This window comes from Podarcis vaucheri (genome assembly GCF_965113315.1).
Source record: "Podarcis vaucheri genome assembly, chromosome: 5".
In the NCBI taxonomy this organism is placed as follows: domain Eukaryota; kingdom Metazoa; phylum Chordata; class Lepidosauria; order Squamata; family Lacertidae; genus Podarcis; species Podarcis vaucheri.
This window is the reverse complement of record NC_138763.1, coordinates 67,489,519-67,507,868: the sequence shown is the minus strand read 5'-3', so window position 1 is coordinate 67,507,868 and position 18,350 is coordinate 67,489,519. Positions and strand designations below refer to the sequence as shown.

The 18,350-nt window shown below is 41.4% G+C and overlaps 1 protein-coding gene across 2 annotated transcripts; it reads left to right on the top strand.

The window, feature by feature from the left end:
- The first annotated feature begins 1,778 nt into the window (after positions 1-1,778).
- LOC309532143 (lipase member M-like) lies at positions 1,779-18,048 on the top strand. 2 transcript variants are annotated; one of them, XM_082222148.1, is made up of 10 exons: positions 1,779-2,030; positions 3,322-3,430; positions 6,250-6,367; positions 7,409-7,607; positions 9,645-9,754; positions 10,677-10,816; positions 12,379-12,525; positions 13,979-14,050; positions 14,844-14,909; positions 16,892-18,048. In XM_082222148.1, the coding sequence occupies exons 1-10, from the start codon at positions 1,996-1,998 to the stop codon at positions 17,123-17,125; spliced, it is 1,230 nt and encodes a 409-aa protein (XP_082078274.1). In that variant the 5' UTR covers positions 1,779-1,995; the 3' UTR covers positions 17,126-18,048. The 2 variants fall into 2 exon arrangements, with proteins under 2 accessions (XP_082078274.1, XP_082078275.1); XM_082222149.1 differs by lacking the exon at positions 1,779-2,030 and adding an exon at positions 2,549-2,753.
- Positions 18,049-18,350: the final 302 nt, after the last annotated feature.

The following is an 18,350-nucleotide window of genomic DNA, read 5'->3' as shown; positions in this document are numbered from 1 at the left end:
AGGGTACCACTGTAGTCTGTTTCATGCAAGTACAGTGGGACCTTGGTTTAGAACAGCTTAGTTGACGAACAAATCAGCTCCCGAACACTGAAAACCCGGAAGTAAGTGTTCTGATTTTCAAATGTTTTTTGGAAGCCGAACGTCCGATGTGGCTTCTGCTTGAGTGCAAGAAGCTCCTGCAGTCAACTGGAAGCCATGCCTTGGTTTTCAAATTGTTTCGGAGTTGAATGGACTTCCAGAATGGATTAAGTTCAAGAACCAAGGTTCCACTGTGCAGCTGAAGCTACACAGCCATCCCTGCCTCAAGCACTTTGCCCCCAAAGGGGATATTTGTAGATGGGCAGTAAGGTCCACTTTTGGGGCTCAGGTTTGTTCTATCTTATTCAATTTGGCCCCTGGCATGTGCTCAAACAATAAAAAATCTATAGCAGTATAAAATAATCCTTTATGGCTCAGGATTTTTCCTGATATGTGCCCAGCCAAGATTGGGATGAGCTATGTTCCCTCTCACTTGTGAGCTTCCAGCTGCCTCACTCTTGCTCCTATATTACCTGCCCTCTTGCCCTGTAGCATCTGCTCTTGTGGCAATGTTGGGGCACCTCTGTCTCATGTGTCATAGGAATGCCTGGAAAGGGCTCAGGAATATGAGCAAACAGGAAGTTCATGTAAGGAACAAAGAATGGCTGTTACAGTCTCTGAGTCATGTGACACAGATGGTTTTAGTCATAACATTCAAGAAAGAGGCCTAAGGAATGAGAAAGGGGGCAGAGGAGGAAGAGGTTACTGTAGTCAAAAGTAAATGATTGTGCACACGTGCACACGAACATGTGAAGCAGAGTTGTCACACAATTTGGTAATGGATGAAATATGGAAACCAAAAAAAGAAGAAGAAGGCAAGATCCATCAAAATATTCAGACTTTGAGCCTTATCAACAAGTTACACTGGGACCCTTGTCTATGAATGAAAATGGGCAGCAGTTTATTTATTTATTTAGCAAGTGGTTTGCAATTGTAAAATCAATGCATAATTAAAACAAACAATCCACTGGGACATTGAGGCACCCTTAATTATAATGCACAGTAATAAATATATAATTAAAAGCACACAAACAAAAACAGTAACACACCAGGAGTTCAGCGCAGGAGAATGCTTGCCTAAACAGGTGTGTTTTCAGAAGCTAGCAGAAACCCAACACAGATTGGACGTCTTGTATTTTAGCAGGGAGGGCATTCCACAACACTGGCACCAGCAGTGAAAAAGTCCATCTCTGTGTTAGCACATCATCTATGAGGAGGTGAGGATTTGGAAGGAGAGATGAGAAGTTTGCTCTCTGTTGTGCTGAGTTTTAAATGGTGACCATCCAAGCAGGAATGTTGTTGCAGGCAGCGAGAGTCGCAAGACTGGATGAAGATAAAGATCTCCAGGGTAGAAAAGTAAAGCTGGGTGTCACCAGGATACGGCTGGTGATGAAATGAAAACCAGTGGATTTGATGAATGAACTATGCAGAAATAGAAGAGGCTTGGGTCCCTGAGGGGCTCCATCCAAAAGTGATTGCATTGCTCACAAATAAGCGAGATTAAACTGAATCTAGGATGAGATTCTTTCGAATGGCACTCATACACAGACACCCTTGCACACATGGATCTTGTCAATCTACTGAAACATCTTGTTCAGAAACCAGTTAGGACAGTTTTTGCAAGAGTTTATAAATGAAGAAAAGCATCCGTGATATGTAATGACAGTTAAGAGGTGAGAAGGGGAACACAGAGAGTGGTATATGTTTTACTGTGTGTACGTAGGAGGAGTCAGAAGAAGAACACAGTGTGGAAAGTGCGGCACTGGATATACTTGTAGAATGTCACAGGGTATGTATTTACAATGGAGAAGAAAAAAAATGGCCTTGTTGCCTCTGCAGTGGTGGAGTAACCAAAATATTTGAGCATAACACCTTTCCTGGTCAGCGCTACACCTACAGACCTGGGCACTCGCGCATATGACAGTGGTGCTGCCAGAAAGTCATTCATACAGGTAGGCTGAAATTGATTTAATTGATGCTGTCTCTATGAATGTACCATAAACCTATTATATTAAATAGGAGCCTAGAAAGAAGCACAGGTATCTTATGTCACATGCCTACATGCAGGAATGCAAAAGGAACTGTGCACTAAAATGTAGGGTGGCTTTAAAATGAATGGCATAGGCATGAAAATGAAAGGTTTATTAAGTACATCACTTTAGTCATGGGTCCCCTATTCAGGATTCATTTCCATAACCTTGATTCCACTCTTTCTGCATATTTGTGCATCACATCCCTTGTTAGTAATTTAGGGGAGAATAGATTCTCAGGGCAAAAAATGCCCCAATTTCCAAAACAGAGCTGTGCATGTGTTCTACTGTGATTGTGAGTGGTCAGGTCAAGTGCACGGCTACAGATCATCAGTCACGTGCATTTATTTCCTTTACACTGGTCACCAGTTTTAATTAGGTGTTCCCGATGGAACTAACCAAGAATGTTGTGCCATTCAAGTCATATAACTAAAGAAGCCGCCTACAGTATTACTGCTATGCTGCAGATACTTTGATATCAAGAAGAAAGAGAACCGATTAGAAGGAACTGGCAATTGTAAAAACAAATGTCTTGTGAAACATGGAAAAGGAATTTCTCTGGTAATAGATAATGCTGGCAATGTTGGAGGAGGCATCATTTGGAAATTCTGTTCCTGCCTAAACACAGCAAGAGGACTCTGAGTGGTAATATTTTCATTTACTCTGGGCTTTTTTGTATATATTTGTCTGCATTTTGAGGGGCATGGGGTATTGATAAGCAAAAAATAAGGGGGAAGGCAAGGTACAGTGTAGCCTGGAATTTTAAAAACAGAATTTTAAAAACAGAACAGAATGAAGATTTGTAGAGAAAGATTTTTTTTTTCATCTGCCCCTGTGAGTATAACATGCTGTGCCTCAAGCAGGTGTTTTTGGCATACAGCCCCAGTTCCCTGATATTCTCTTCTCCTAGAAGGAAAGGAAGCCCTGGCATGGTTGAAAACTCTTCTTTTCTTCCCCAATTAGTTTACTTGGTTTATGCAGCTTGGACTTCATGCATTTAACACAATTTTATGTTTTCTATTAGGTTTGATAGTTTATTTTTGTATGTTACTCATGTATTGAATTTGGATTTCAGACATTCTGGAATATTTGATTAAAATGTATATATTATGTCTGCATTGTTTATGAAGTAATTGATGTAGGATACCCCACTTTTCCCCTCCTCCTCTTCCACCCCACTTTTTACTTTTTTTTAAAAAAAAATCATATATAGAAAGAAGATGTGGTGGTTTCTTGCCATCGCTTGTCTAATACAAGCAACTGGGAGCGCAGAAGAACTGAGTGGGAGCAGAGGTTCAAATCCTGAAGTTCACATGAATGTTGTAAGCTATGTACTCCTTTATAAATCTTATGCAGTGGCAGGCCTGAGATGGGGCTAGAATTCAAATCTGAGGGAGCTGAAGAGCAGCTCTTGTTCCTTCTATCTCCCTTCCTCCAGTCTAGAACAAGGGGTAGCCATCGAGGTGCCCTCAAGCTGCTGTTGTGGTGCTCCAGTTCCCATGAGCCCCAGATTGCATGACCATTTATCAGGGCCTAATGGGAGTTCTAGCCCAAGGGACGCGGGTGGCGCTATGGGTTAAACCACAGATCCTAGGACTTGCCGATTAGAAGGTTGGTTGTTCGAATCCCCGTGATGGGGTGAGCTCCCGTTGCTTGGTCCCTGCTCCTGCCAACCCAGCAGTTCGAAAGCACATCAAAGTGCAAGTAGATAAATAGGTACCACTCTGGCGGGAAGGTAAACGGTGTTTCCGTGCGCTGCTCTGGTTTGCCAGAAGCGGCTTAGTCATGCTGACCACATGACCCGGAAGCTGTACGCCGGCTCCCTCAGCCAATAAAGCGAGATGAGCGTCACAACCCCAGATTCGTCCGTGACTGGACCTAATGGTCAGGGGTCCCTTTACCCTTTACCCAATGGGAGTTCTAGCCCAATAACATCTGCAGGGGCGCCGTGTTGGCAATCCCAGGTCTTGAACATCAAAAGCATAACTATTGGTTAATGGCGTGGGGATATGCAATTGGGAATGATGACAAACAAGCCATGGGGAAATGCAAAACTTATTTCTGGTGATGCAGAGGAGTATGTAGAACAGCAAGGAAAGACAAACAACAGCACTTTCTGTTTCCCTCTTAGCAGTGCTCTTTTTCTTTACAAATGTTTAGTGGTACTCTCATTTTCCTACTCATATTGAAATACTGCCCCTCAATGAGGCAAAACTTAGATTCACAGAAAGTTTAGGTGTATGTGTCCCCCTGCATCCCCCCCAGAAAAAAGTAACCCAATACAGTGGTACCTTGGGTTACATACGCTTCAGGTTACATACGCTTCAGGTTACAGACTCCACTAACCCAGAAATAGTACCTCAGGTTAAGAACTTTGCTTCAGGATGAGAACAGAAATTGTGCTCCGGTGGCGCAGCAGCAGGAGGAGGCCCAATTAGCTAAAGTGGTGCTTCCGGATAAGAACAGTTTCAGGTTAAGAACGGACCTCTAGAACGAATTAAGTATGTAACCCGAGGTACAGTGGTGCCCCGCAAGACGAATGCCTCGCAAGACGGAAAACTCGCTAGACGAAAGAGTTTTCCGTTTTGGAGGTGCTTCGCAAAACGAATTTCCTATGGGCTTGCTTCGCAAGACGAAAATGTCTAGCGAGTTCCTGCGGGTTTTTCCCCCCTCCCCCCTTTTTCTAAGCCGCTAAGCCGCTTATCAGCTGATCCGATCAGCAGATAAGCCGCTAAAAGCCGCTAAAGCTAAAAGCCGCTAATAGCGCTAATCCGCTAATCCTTCAATGGGCTTGCTTTGCAAGATGAAAAAAACGCTAGACAAAGAGAATCACAGAACGGATTCTTTTCGTCTTGCGAGGCACCACTGTACTCAGATTCTCAGCCAGATTGTTACCAAACATTTAATCCCACAATTCACCACATAGATTATGTAAAGACTTCTTGGCAGAGCTGGCCAGAGCAGGGAGGAGGAATGGGACGAGAGTGGGGAGTTTGATCCTGGGGAGGGACCCAGTGGCCTGTGAGGTGCTGTACTGGATGCTGGTTGGAGGGAGGAAGCCCCACCTCAGTGCTATTGGATGTCCCAAGCACCAAGGGAGGGCTGCTGATTTGACCCAGGTGTCTCCTTCTGCCAGCAAAACACTTCCCATCTCTGGGGATGTGCCTGTGTCTGAATCAGACAGTGAGCCTCCTTCTCTAAGGATGGGACACCAGCACAAACACCTCCCTCATTCCCTTAGAATGGCAATGGAGCCCACCTGAGAGGTGCCGGAACTGAGTTGGTGAGTTCCGGCAGAAAGAAAGCCTTTCTTACACCTACCCCATGCTCCTTGGAGCTCAGCATTAATGGACTCGTTGTACAATGGACTCATTGTAACATAATCTATGTGGTGAATTGTGGGATTAAGTGTTTGGTAACAATCTGGCTAAGAATCTGAGTATGGTGTCCAAGAGTGAGAGCCAGGACTTCTGTTCCGTAATACTGAAAGCAGTTCAGGAACATTTCTCAATTCTGAGTGTAGGTTGAGTGAGTATGAAGGAGGCAGGCACAGACAACATCACAACCTTCTCCAGTCAGACTTCCTCCCTGCTTTTAGATGTTTTATCATTTGTCTTAGTACTTTAAAACAGTAAACTGTTTTGGGTGCCTTTGCAGAAAGACAGTATACAAAGGCAATGAAATTAGATGGTGGTGGTGATGTGTTGGTACAGCTTCATTTCCTACTGAACAGGAGCTTATTGCAAACTAATTTTAAAGCAAAGAGTGAAAGGGTCTTGTGTGACAGAGTCTACACTTGTTGAAAGTGTCTACACAGCTCAACTGCTTTGTACTCAGGTTGTAAACTTGTTGAACATTACATGTGAATAACACTATAATTGTGTTGCTCAACTATTGGTGTATGCAAATATATGGAATGTACACTGGTGGTGACATCTGTTTATGGTGTCTTTTAAACAAACACAGAGCAGACACAAGAAGGGCCTCACTTCACATAGAAACAACTGCTTCCATTGCCATATAGTGACTGACCTATATACTGACACTATCAATGTACAGTTGTTAGCTAAGGGTCTCCTCTGTGACAGATTAAAATATTCTGAATTCAAACATCTCAGGAGTTTATTTCTTCTTCTTTTAGAGCGAGGTGATTCGCTACAAAGGATACACCAGTGAAGAGTATGAAGTCTTAACAGATGATGGCTATTATTTGACAGTAAACCGAATTCCCTTTGGAAGAGAAAATCTTACCGCTGAAGGTATCTGAAAATATTTTTTTCCTTATTTATAGTTCAAAACAAATTGTTGGCCTATCACAGTTGTATATTAAAAGCCTTAATACAGTCCAGAATTATGTAATTACTAGAGCTTTACATAAAGATATCAGACCCTGAGTCAAGACCCAAAGCGACTCGGCCCAGAAGGTTGTTGCATGGCCTTCTGGAGCCCCACTGAAGTGTTCAGAAGAGCATATACAGCCTTAAACTGGATGGGTGAAGGGACAGGTACAACAGCTTCATTCCTCAACTGTCTTGTATTGAGCAGGAAGGTCAGAAAGGGACTGAACACCCTAAAAAGTCTCTCCTCAAATGAGAGCCCAGCCTTATCAGGATCACATGGAGATGTCCTCATGGAAGCACATGGAAATGTCTTGAGAAAGCATCCTTATAATTTCCCTTCAGACCTCCCAGGAAGGTCAATGATGGGATGGACAAGTCCACTTCATATCAGGGCCTTGGGAGCATGGTTTGGCATTTGCCTGCCTATTCCCCTTCCCCAGTTTCAGTGCCCACAGATTTTTTCTGAAGTCTTGAATAGGGCTTTGTTGACAAGCCTCCTCTACAGTCAAAATTCAGATCCATGCCACTGAATGAGACTAGAGCAGGGGTCACCAACCTCGGGCCCATGGGCTGGAAGGGGCCCGCGAAGATCGTTTGACCGGCCCATGAGCCACCTGCTCACATGCTGCGCTAAACCAGTGCAGCGCAGCACGGGGACTCGCTGCCGTGGTGCTGGAAATCGCATCTGCGCATGCGCAGATACCGGAAATAACAGACACATGCGCTCACATGAGAGAGGGATCCAGCCCACGAAGGGATTTGTATGGGACCAATCCGACCCAGGCAAGATAAACCTTGCCGGCCCCGGGACTAGAGCCTAACAAACATACTGAGATAATGTACTGTAATATAAACTATAATCTAATAATATAAACAAGGGATATTTGTCAAAAACATATTTGTTATCATGGCACAGAGATTCTCACCTGCTTTGTTATAATGGTTTGTTTTTTAAACCAGGTCCCAGGCCTGTTGTGTTGCTGCAGCATGGGATATTTGCGGAAGCTAGCTTCTGGGTCGAAAATCTGGCAAACAACAGTTTTGGCTTTATATTAGCGGATGCTGGCTATGATGTTTGGCTGGGGAACAACAGAGGATCAAGTTGGTCTCGGAGACACCAGAATTTGTCAACTGACCAAGATGAATTTTGGGATTTCAGGTATTTTGAACTGTAAAATAAACAGCAATAAACAATACTATTTCACACATTAACTCTGCTGATCTTCAGCATTTTAGTCAAATTTCTCCAGATCAGCACATTTTTGTATGCAGTTTTGACTAATGTACACATTTTTGCAAGTAGTATCTCCCAATATGGTACATTTTAAATGTTATTTTCACTAATAATATACATTTTATGCACAATTTTACCGAATATACACATTTTTGTAAACACTGAGTGGTTGCCGAACTTAATCACTCAAAAATTTTAAGGATGGCTGAGTTTTGGTTCTCATATCAACAAATTTGATAAATTCAGCTTTAAATGTAGACTGAATTGAATTTCTCCCTATCCCTATTCATATCCCTTTATGTCAATAGATTTGCACTGAGCAAGACTATGGCTACAATCTATAGGCTTCTATACATGTAGCTATCCTAAGAAATGAACTGTAGAAACATAACCCTTTGAAATAGGGACTACAAAATTTTGGATCCCTGCACAATTCCAGAATGTGTGAGAAAAAGCAGGAGTCTACACGCAGGGGTTTTTCGCATCCTACAGCCCTATGTGTGATTTTCTATGTCTGATGCCTGTTAGAAGTAAAACGTGGGTCCCAAGACCCTCAAAATAAATTCTGAACAAAATTGGTGAAGTAGCAAAGAGATTATTAAGTACAATACATTCTTGCAAGAGTGGGTGTCCAAAGTAGGCACACCTCAAATTGGTAAGGTACAAGTTTATATTCTTTATGCCTGAAGCACAGGTTTCCCTTGTTTCCTCATTGGCTGGATACATGCAAGGTTTATAGCCTATCATGACCACCTAGTTAACATACTAAAATCCCCACCTTTGTTGACATCTCCCATTACTCTAGTTCCAACGACCACTACTCCTGTTTACCTTTCTCCTTATTTGGTCCATGTTTCTTATGTTTTTACACATTGACTCAAGCAATAAAGCCACATCCCAACCACTAGTGGGTATAACTGAGTACAGATAAATCACATAACGGCTGCAAACAGCCCTATCTATAAGCCTCCTAACCACAAGATATGTGTAAGCAAGTTTCTGCTGTCTGCTGTCATCTAGCTGTTATAGCCTTGTGGCCTTTTGAAAAGGCAACATTTTTATTCCTAACAATGCCCCTTCCCCTGATTCATATGTGAGGGGACCATTGTGGCTGGGTGAACCTGCTACTCCTAGTTAGGGATGGAAGGATCTGTCGGTTTTGGTTCTCACAGTCTGTCATTTTCCCCCAAACTTAAATCTGGTTCTCCACATATCTGCAGCAATTTGAAAAAATTTTGTTTGACAAGTCTTCATGGAAATTCCTCCGTACTTTAGTACAAATTTCTCTTGATATATTTTGGTGTGCACATTTTATCATGTCATTTTCACTACTTTTTATTCACAGTTTGCATAATATATGTATTTTTGTAAACTCTTGATTGGTTGGAGGATGGCATCACAACATATGGATTAATATGAATTTCGAAGGACGACTGTGTTTCAGTTGTCATTTCATTTTAGAAAGTGCGAATTTGAAAAATTTAGGTTTCAATGCAAACTGAATCAAATCCCCCCCCTTCCCTCGTCAGGACGGTAACTAAAAGCTATAGATCTCTATGCATGTTGGATTTCCACATATGTACTGTGGCCTGCACAATTCCAGAATGTGTGGAAAGAAGTAGAAGTCCACACACTGAGCATCTTCACATCTTACAGCCTGCTTTTATGTGTGATGGTTCTTCATGCGATTCATGTATGAAATGAAAAAATGTGTGTGTGTGTGTGTGTGTGTGAGAGAGAGAGAGAGAGAGAGAGAGAGAGAGAGAGATGTTTAGTGATGTTCTGTTGCTGGAAGCCATCGCTGCAAAATTAAAGTGGAGAATGGGGATGGTGGCGCCATCACCTGGTTCTGCACCCACATTTCAAGCAAAAGCTTCCAGAAGGCAACTCTGGGTGAACATCTAGGAGTTCAGATGAAGAGGTGTCACTAATTTTGCCATAACATTTAAATATTTCCTTCAGTTTCCATGAAATGGCTCTGTATGACCTTCCAGCAATGATCAACTTCATTCTGAAGAAAACTGGGCAGAAGCAACTGTATTACGTAGGCTACTCTCAAGGCACAACCATTGGTATGCTAAATTGGGCTAACCCATGTTTTTTTGTTCTCTCTCTCCCTCTTTCTAAGGGAAAAAAAGGGTTTATGTTCTGCTATTATGGATCCTAGAGCCAGCTGTAAAGATTCCAGTTTGACCTTATACTGCTGATCCTTTTGTGTTGAGAGTCAGCCTTGCCCCAACACTGGTGCTGAATTGTGAACCAATCAATATCTATGGGCCTGCTTTCCCTTTGTGACTATGCTATGTCCCTGTGAGTTTTCAGGGGAAAATGAGAAGATGGCTGTAAGGGTGGAGAAAGTGGTAAGCTGTCCTGTTGACCCTTGGGGCAGATGCACCCCACAACCAGTTTCAACTGGTCCTCTGCCCACCTCCATTCAGCAGCTTCTCATTGGGGAGAAAAAGAGGCTTTGACGTTACAGAATAAAACCTTACCATGTGCCCCATGATCTTACATAAGAATTCAGCCTTGCTTTACATACAGCTGTGATCCAGGGTTTGCCCTATTTAGATTCATTTTAGACTTTTACAGTTTATATTTAAAAGAGAAACTCATTACAAGAATAACAGAATAATCTCAATTGCCTTACTTTACTGGCAACTGGTTTTAACTTGATAAGTAGAGAAGGGAGATGGTCAGGTTTTGCCACCCATGGCAGATCTATTGCTTAGCCTCAATTGATCCATTGATCACATAGGGCAGATATAGGGAACCTGTGGCCCTACAGATGCGCTTGGACTCCAACTCCCATCAGCCCCAGCCAGCATGGCAAATGAACAGCGATAGTGGGAGTTGTGGACCAGCCATATCAGGAGGGCCACAGAATCCCCATCTCTGCTTTAGAGTCTAGGAGTAGGCCTTTGGTAAATTGGCAAATGAATTTTGTACTATGAGCAGTCCTAAATGCTCACTGTGTTTTTCTCCCCTATCCTTTAGGCTTCATAGCATTTTCAGCCATACCAGAGCTGTCTCAAAAAATCAAACTATTTACCGCCTTGGCTCCTGTGATTTCTCTTAAGCATGTGACAAGCCCTGCTTCCAAATTTTCCTTCCTACTTCCTGACTACTCATCCAAGGTACACATTACTCTCTATTTTATTACCGGGAAATCAAAGAATACTAGGCCAGCAGGAATTTAAGAGTAACCTTTCCCTTAACTTCATAACTAAGATAGACAATTGTACCTGTCACCCTCATAGAGATTATGCTATAAAAGAAAAAGTCTATAAACTCTATGATTCTATATAACAGGTTCACATTTTATATAACTGTAATGTTGCTCGGAGAGCATACTGAATGAAGGGCTGTTTAGAAATATAAGAAATACAACCTAAATTTGTTTGAGTTGCTATGCATAGCAAAATTTCGGGTTGTTTTTTTTTAATGTTTTGAAAAACCAACACAGGCTTTACTATAGATTTCAGTGAGCTGTGGATTGCTCTTACAGTGCTGAACAACATAAAGAGAATAAACCAAGAAAAAAGCCCTAAGGATTAAATATTTCAATCTAGGGGAGAAATGTATGTGTACTTTGTGTTTTTGGTCCACATCCAAACTAGGAATAGGTTGTGGGGGTTTTTGGTGTGTTTTTTAAAAAAAAATCAGTTTGCATTGTAGGAGAACCGACCTCATTTGCACAATACACAAAAAAAGAAGCTCAGCTGCCATTCAAAATTTACTCATCTCTAAAATTTGGTTCTCCAAGCAGGTTATGAATACAAAAATGCATATACTAGGGTAAAATGTGTTTATTATTCCACATGTTAGCAAAAATAGCAGACAAAAATGGTTATATTAGGGGAAATTTATTTGCAAAAATGTGTGTGCTAGGCAAAAATGTACCAAAAATGTATGCATTTGAAAAAATTCACACTGAAGAAATTTCAAGCGGATTTGTGCTTAAAAAAAATGCAAACTGATTTAGAAATGTGGAAAATTGAACTTAAGAGTGGAATATGAAAAACTGAGAGAAATAGAATCAACAGATTCACTAATTCGCACTCCAACCTTCCTGCACCGAGGACTCAGCTATCCAGCTGCAAATATATCATTTTAAGTGCATTATACAGCTGTGACACTAAGTGGTGATGTTGAGCTTATGGCAGATTCAGTATATTTTTCAAAGCATTTTAAAAAAAAGCATTTTCAGAGACACATTTATATGTGTCGAGATTCCACCTGAGCTGGAAGATCTGAAGGGGTCTTATGAATAGATTTGGTGGAACATGGTTACAAGGCTTCCTCTAATTGGAACCGGGTGTTATCATTGTTCCTGATTGAGAAGAGGCTTGTAAGTATGACCAGCTGGATGCCCTTCTAAATCCCTTTCAGACCTTCCCACGGGAAGGTGGAACAGGTACGATCAGCATATGGGTCTCTGTTCCCACTCTCCAACTGAAACCTTTAAGACAGGCTTCCTCAAACTCAGCCCTCCAGATGTTTTGAGACTACAATTCCCATCACCCCTGACCATTTGTTAGCTAGCTAGGGATCATGGGAGTTGTAGGCCAAAAACATCTGGAGGGCCGAGCCTGCTTTAAGAAGCTGCAACCAGCCACAAAAGAATTCTAGAGGAACATAGCTAATTCCGCAAATATATTTTTAAGGTTAAATTGTAACACCTTTTGTATCTTCCCAGAGCATCTTTGTCAGAGGAGAATTTGTACTGTTTCGCAAACCCGTGGCAGACTTTTTCAGGAAATTGTGCAGCGTTACATTGATGCAGCAATTCTGTGCTCAACTCATATTCTCAACAGGCGGATTTAATGCAACAAATCTAAATATGGTGTGTAGATTGTGTAAAGAAAACATAGTAGTTTGCTACTATGATTGGTTTGCTACATGCTCTGAATCTTCACAAAGCTTCATTTTTGCAGCAAAAGCTGAGCATCCAAAGGGTGCAAAAAGCCCTGCGAAAAACTGAAGACTCAGAATAAGATGGGAATCTTGTACAAACTTGAAATAAGTCTCAGTGAACAGAAAATGGCTTACTTTGTGAGTAGATATGCCTATGGTTGCACTAGAACAGCACAAGTTTATATATGTCTAATCAGAAACAATTCTCATAGAGTTGAATGGGACTTACTCCCAGGAAAATGGGTTTAGGTGCCAGAAAGTGAGTCTCCATCTGCACTATACAGCAACTTATTACTTTAAACAGTCATGGCTTCCCTCAGAGTAGTTAACAATCAGTGTGTGGGAAATAATCAGAGTCTGTGAGGGGAATTATAGGTGTCACCAAACAACTTTCAGCACCCCTATCAAACTACAGCCCCCAGGATTCTTTGGGGGAAGCCATGGCTGTTTTAAGTGATGTGATACTGCTTTAAAGTTAAGGTGCAGCTGGCATCGGAGACATGTCTCCTGAAGAAAAATGACCATTAGAATTTTGGTTCTGTCCAGCCTGTGACCTTAAAGACAGAATGCATGCACTGCCTGCCGAGCGATAAGCAGGATGTGGCCAATTCATCTCAAAGGGTGAATCAACTTTAATGCACCTTGTTGCCTTAACAATAGTTGCTACTAAAAAGCTGGAATTTAGCAACATAAGAAAAGCCCTGGGTTTCTCATATCTGGGTCCCCTACTGTTGCTGGACTACAACTCCCATTACCCCTAGATAGCAGGACCAGTGGCCAGGGATGATGGGAGTTGTAGTCCGACAACAGCTGGGGACCCACGTTCAAGAAACGTTGGAAACCAAAGGCCCATGGTGCCCAGCATCCTGTTTTCATAGTGGCCAATAATATTCCTACAGGAAATACACAAGCCTGAGCACAACCTCAGTTACCCCATTCCTGTCTCCCAGCAGCTGCTATTCAGAAATATATTGTCTCTGATACTGGAGGTACTGCAGAGCCTTCATGACTAATAGCCACTGATAGAGCTATCATCTATGAATTTGTCTCAACCCACTTCAAAGCCACTATCACATCTTGCAAAAGTGAATTCCCCAGCTGAGCTATATACACTGTGTGACAAAATTATTTGCTTGAACTTTCCTGAATCTGCCAGCTTTGGTGGCCTCAGGTTCTTTTGATGTGAAAGGGAGAAATCTCTCTCCCCCCCCCCCCCCGTACAAATGCACTCTTTTCATCCCATTTACAATTGTATAGTATTTTCATCATCCCTTTTCTAAACAAAATAGCCTTTACTTGTAGGGGAGTTTCTGGGGGGGGGGGTTTGTTTTAATTTCACTGATTTTTCAGATTGTTGTTTATTTTCCAAACTTTTCCTGCAGAGTCGAATGGATGTGTATGGAGCTCGCTTTATGGATGGAACATCAGCTAAATCTATTGTACACTGGAAACAGGTAGAGTGTTGTATACTTTTTAGCAGCTGTGATGGTCAAGAGAGTTCCATGCTTATATGCTCACTCAAAAATTACAAACTTTCTGAGCCTCCACCAAAGAATCCTGCAACTATTAGTGTACTTAACTTTCCCTGGGAAGCCACTACAATAATTAAGCCAATTTAAGATTCAGGTAGGTAGCCGTGTTGGTCTGACACAGTCAAAATAAATAAAAAACCTGTCCAGTAGCACCTTAGAGACCAACTAAGTTTGTTCTGGGTATAAGCTTTCGTGTGTATGCACACTTGTTCAGATACATCTGAAACAGTGGTCCAGTGACTTCTTTTTCAGTGTATCTGAAGAAGTGTGCATGCACACAAAAGCTTATACCCAGAACAAACTTAGTTGGTCTCTAAGGTGCTACTGGACAATTTTTTAAGCCAATTTAAGTTGGTGCTATTGTTCTAATATGAGCTTTCTGAACTGACATGGCTAAAACCTAGTTTTGTTTATTTAGGCGGAGTAGGGAGCTCTTTTCGTCTTATGAAAAAATGGGCACATGAACACCAAGTGTTCTGCAAATCCCTTCATTTCAGAAAGGGATTCCTCACATGAAATATATTTACCCCAAGGGATATTTACTGCCATAGAGATAAATTCCAAAAGGAACAGGCAACGTTCATAATTAGTCAAACAAGGATTTTACAGAAAAGAATAGGTTGGATCAAAAATAGTAATTTTATTATTTGTAATATGTATCACATCATATCTAATGCTAATATCCAATGCTATGGCTTTCCTATTATTTTGATAGATAAGAGATTCAGGATTATTCAGATACTTTGACTACGGGAATGAGAATCAGGCAAGATATAACCAGGTAAGAGCGAACAATTTTTGTTCAGTAAATATGGTGAAAATAGAAATCTGCATCAAGGACATGCATTTACAATGGTTCTGACTATCAGCACAACCCAGATGATATTAACTGCTTGGCGTTCTCATCAGTGTCAATATAAGAGTTAAGAATTCGCCTAATTTTCTGATGTTCTTAACATGGATTTGCAAAAGTGATTTGGTGACACAAGCTTATATATATATATATATATATATATATATATATATATATATGCTTTCGTAGATTTTCACGGGTATAGGAATGCAGGTTTTGGTGTCTTCGGGTGTCTTCCCGTGTAAGAGTCGGGGTGTCTGTGCGACGTTTCGACGAGGTCTCACGTCGAGACCTCGTCGAAACGTCGCACAGACACCCCGACTCTTACACGGGAAGACACCCGAAGACACCAAAACCTGCATATATATATATATATATATATATATATATATATATATATATATATATCGACATATATCGATATATAATAATAATAATAATAATTTATTATTTATACCCCGCCCATCTGGCTGGGTTTCCCCAGCCACTCTGGGCGGCTTCCAAAAGAATATTAAAATACTATGATACATCAAACATTAAAAGCTTCCCTAAACAGGGCTGCCTTCAGATGTCTTCTATATATATATCGACATATTTCCAAATCAGGACAAAGTTGGGTTTTCTTTAGTTTTTTGTCAAAGTTGTTGAGTTTTTTGGGGGGATGGGGGGAATTGGATTTTTAAAACACTTTTTTCTTTTAAAAAATGGCCTGGTTGCCATACATCTAGGTTTTCCCAGACATTTTGCCAATTCGGTGAAAATTTGCCCAGACCCCATTTTGACAGTCCAATTCCGGGATGTATGGTAGCCCTATATACCTCCCACCATTCATCCATGCAGTTCAAGCTGGAATGGGTCATTGTCCCCTCATTTTATCCACATAACAACTCTGTGAGGTAGTCTAGAATGATTGTGATTGATCCAGGGTCAGTCAGTGAACTTCATGGTTAAGGGGGAATGTAAACATGGATCTCCAAGTACTAATTAACAATCTAACCAGTATACCACACTAGTTCACAGTTAATGTGAATGTGATCCCATCAAGTGTTTGCCTCCACATGCTCAGAGAATGTGTGGTGGGTGGGTGGAGCATGGCTATGTACATTAGATCCAACCTCAGACCACACATTTGACAAAGTCTGGAGGAGGAGCCTAGATGTGTCCAGTTTGTCTCCAGGGATTTCTTGTACCCCTGCCAGGGATTTAATATGGGACCTTCTGCATTCAAAGCAGGTTCTTTTCCACCTCCTTAAATGTGGTGTGAATCTCCTGACTCCCAATCTCCTTTTCCTCAGACCAAGCAGCAAATAGCTGGAGGGTCCTCAAAGCCATTCCCACCACCCAAACCACTCCCCACTTTCCTTGCAGGAACAATGGCATTGGCAGCAAAGAAATGTGGGGAGAATTCCCATCTTCTTCCCACATCATCATGTTATCTGTGTGATGAATTACAGAGAGTGTAGCTCTTTCAGGGAAGCTTTCAATTGTCAGTCAGGTTGCCTTGGGTTCTCCCTGCCCCCTGCTCCATTGTTTGCTTGTTTTGTAAATGTGTAGGCCACTTCATGGGCTGAGGCCATCAAAGTAGTGTACAACAAGCTAAAAAGAAATAAGATAGAATACAAAAAAAATACAAACTCCAGAAAGCAATAAATCAGTGCCTACAGTTGCTGGGCTTGTAGTGCAAAACTTTGAAAAACCAGGAGCAAATCTGTGGAGAACCGCAGAGGATCCACCTAACCATATTTAAAACATGTTAGCAGACTATAAGTGTTCTAGGTAGAAAGAAGGAAAAATCACCCATCTATACAAGCCTGTGGACTGTCCACAGTTGGTCTGAATTGCGTAAAGATGCTGTCACTAACAACATTTTTTTTAAAAAAAATAATGATTCATTGTCATTTACTTTCCAGAGCTTTCCCCCTTTGTATAAAATAGAGGACATGACTGTGCCAACTGCAGTGTGGACTGGTGGAAATGACCTGATTGCAAGCCCCAGAGATGTAGCCGTCTTACTTCCTCGTATCACTAACCTAGTTTACCACAAAAATATGACATACTGGAACCACTGGGATTTCATCTGGGGCCTCAGTGCCCCCGAGCTGATGTACTACAAAATCATTAAGTTGATGAGATGCTTTAGCTGAGATGGGATGCCTTAGCTGAGTCATGGTTGCTTTAGCTGAGATTCCTGCATTCCAGCTCTACAATTCTATGATTCCATGAGAATGTCTCTGTAAAGCAATACATTCCTATGATAAATTTCATTTCTTTCCTTTTACACCAGTCACAACAAACACTATACTTGCATTGACAGCCATGTAGGCCACTGAAATCCACAGTATTTAAAAGTCTATTGACATATGTTTAAAGCACTCTTATACCACTTTAACAGTCGTGGCTTCCTGGGAACTCACAGAGCTACAATTTCAGAGTGGTTTAACAATCATCCCTCTACTTATAGCTCTCTGAAGGGAATAGTGGTCTTCTAACAGCTCTCTGCATCCTTAATAAACTACAGTTCCCAGAATTATTTGGAGTAATTCATGACTTAGTGTTTTAAGAGTGCTTTTTATTTTATTTTAAGTGTATCAGTTTCCTCACCACTGGTTTGTGTATCCTTAATCACATGATTAAGAATATAAGAACTGCCTTGCTGCATCAGACCCCAGGAAAAAGGCCAGGATACAAATGTGATAAAAGAATTACCACCTCACCACACAACTGATTCCCTGCATACTACACTTCCAGAGTGTTTAAAATGTATGGTGCTGAATGAATGTGGCTGCCAGGGTGGGCAGTTAAGGCCTGGACTTAGGTGGGGCAATTCAGTTTTGATTCCCTGAGAGTAAAACTAAATAGAAGATATTGAGTGGGTGTTTCTGGTAAGGAACAGTGACCGCCATTCTAGGTGGGTAAAATCTCCCTGAAACTCAGTTTAGAAAAGAGTGTAAAATTATCAGCAAAAAGGTTATGTCTTAAACTTTAGTTTTGTGTCTCACGGTTGAAATCATCATGCTTTAAACCTTCAGAGAATGTAATTAAATAAACATTGAATTTTGTTCCAGAAGTGACTCCTCATACTTTGAACTTCAGGGTAGGGAATGAGTAGGCACTGGGCAGCCTTCACAGAAATACAAACCTTGTTGCTGTCTTGACCATCACTACTACAAATAGTTGATTCTAGAGCTCTCTTAGGGATAACAAGGGGAGTTTTATCTATTAGCACATCTACAAAATTGGTCACATTACACACAACATCCAGGAACAGAGGGGCAGTGAAGAAAAAACTGTGACTTTCTAGCTTTTTATAACAAAATAAAATTACATACTACAATAGCTCCTGGGCTTATTTGTCTGAACGTTGGCAGG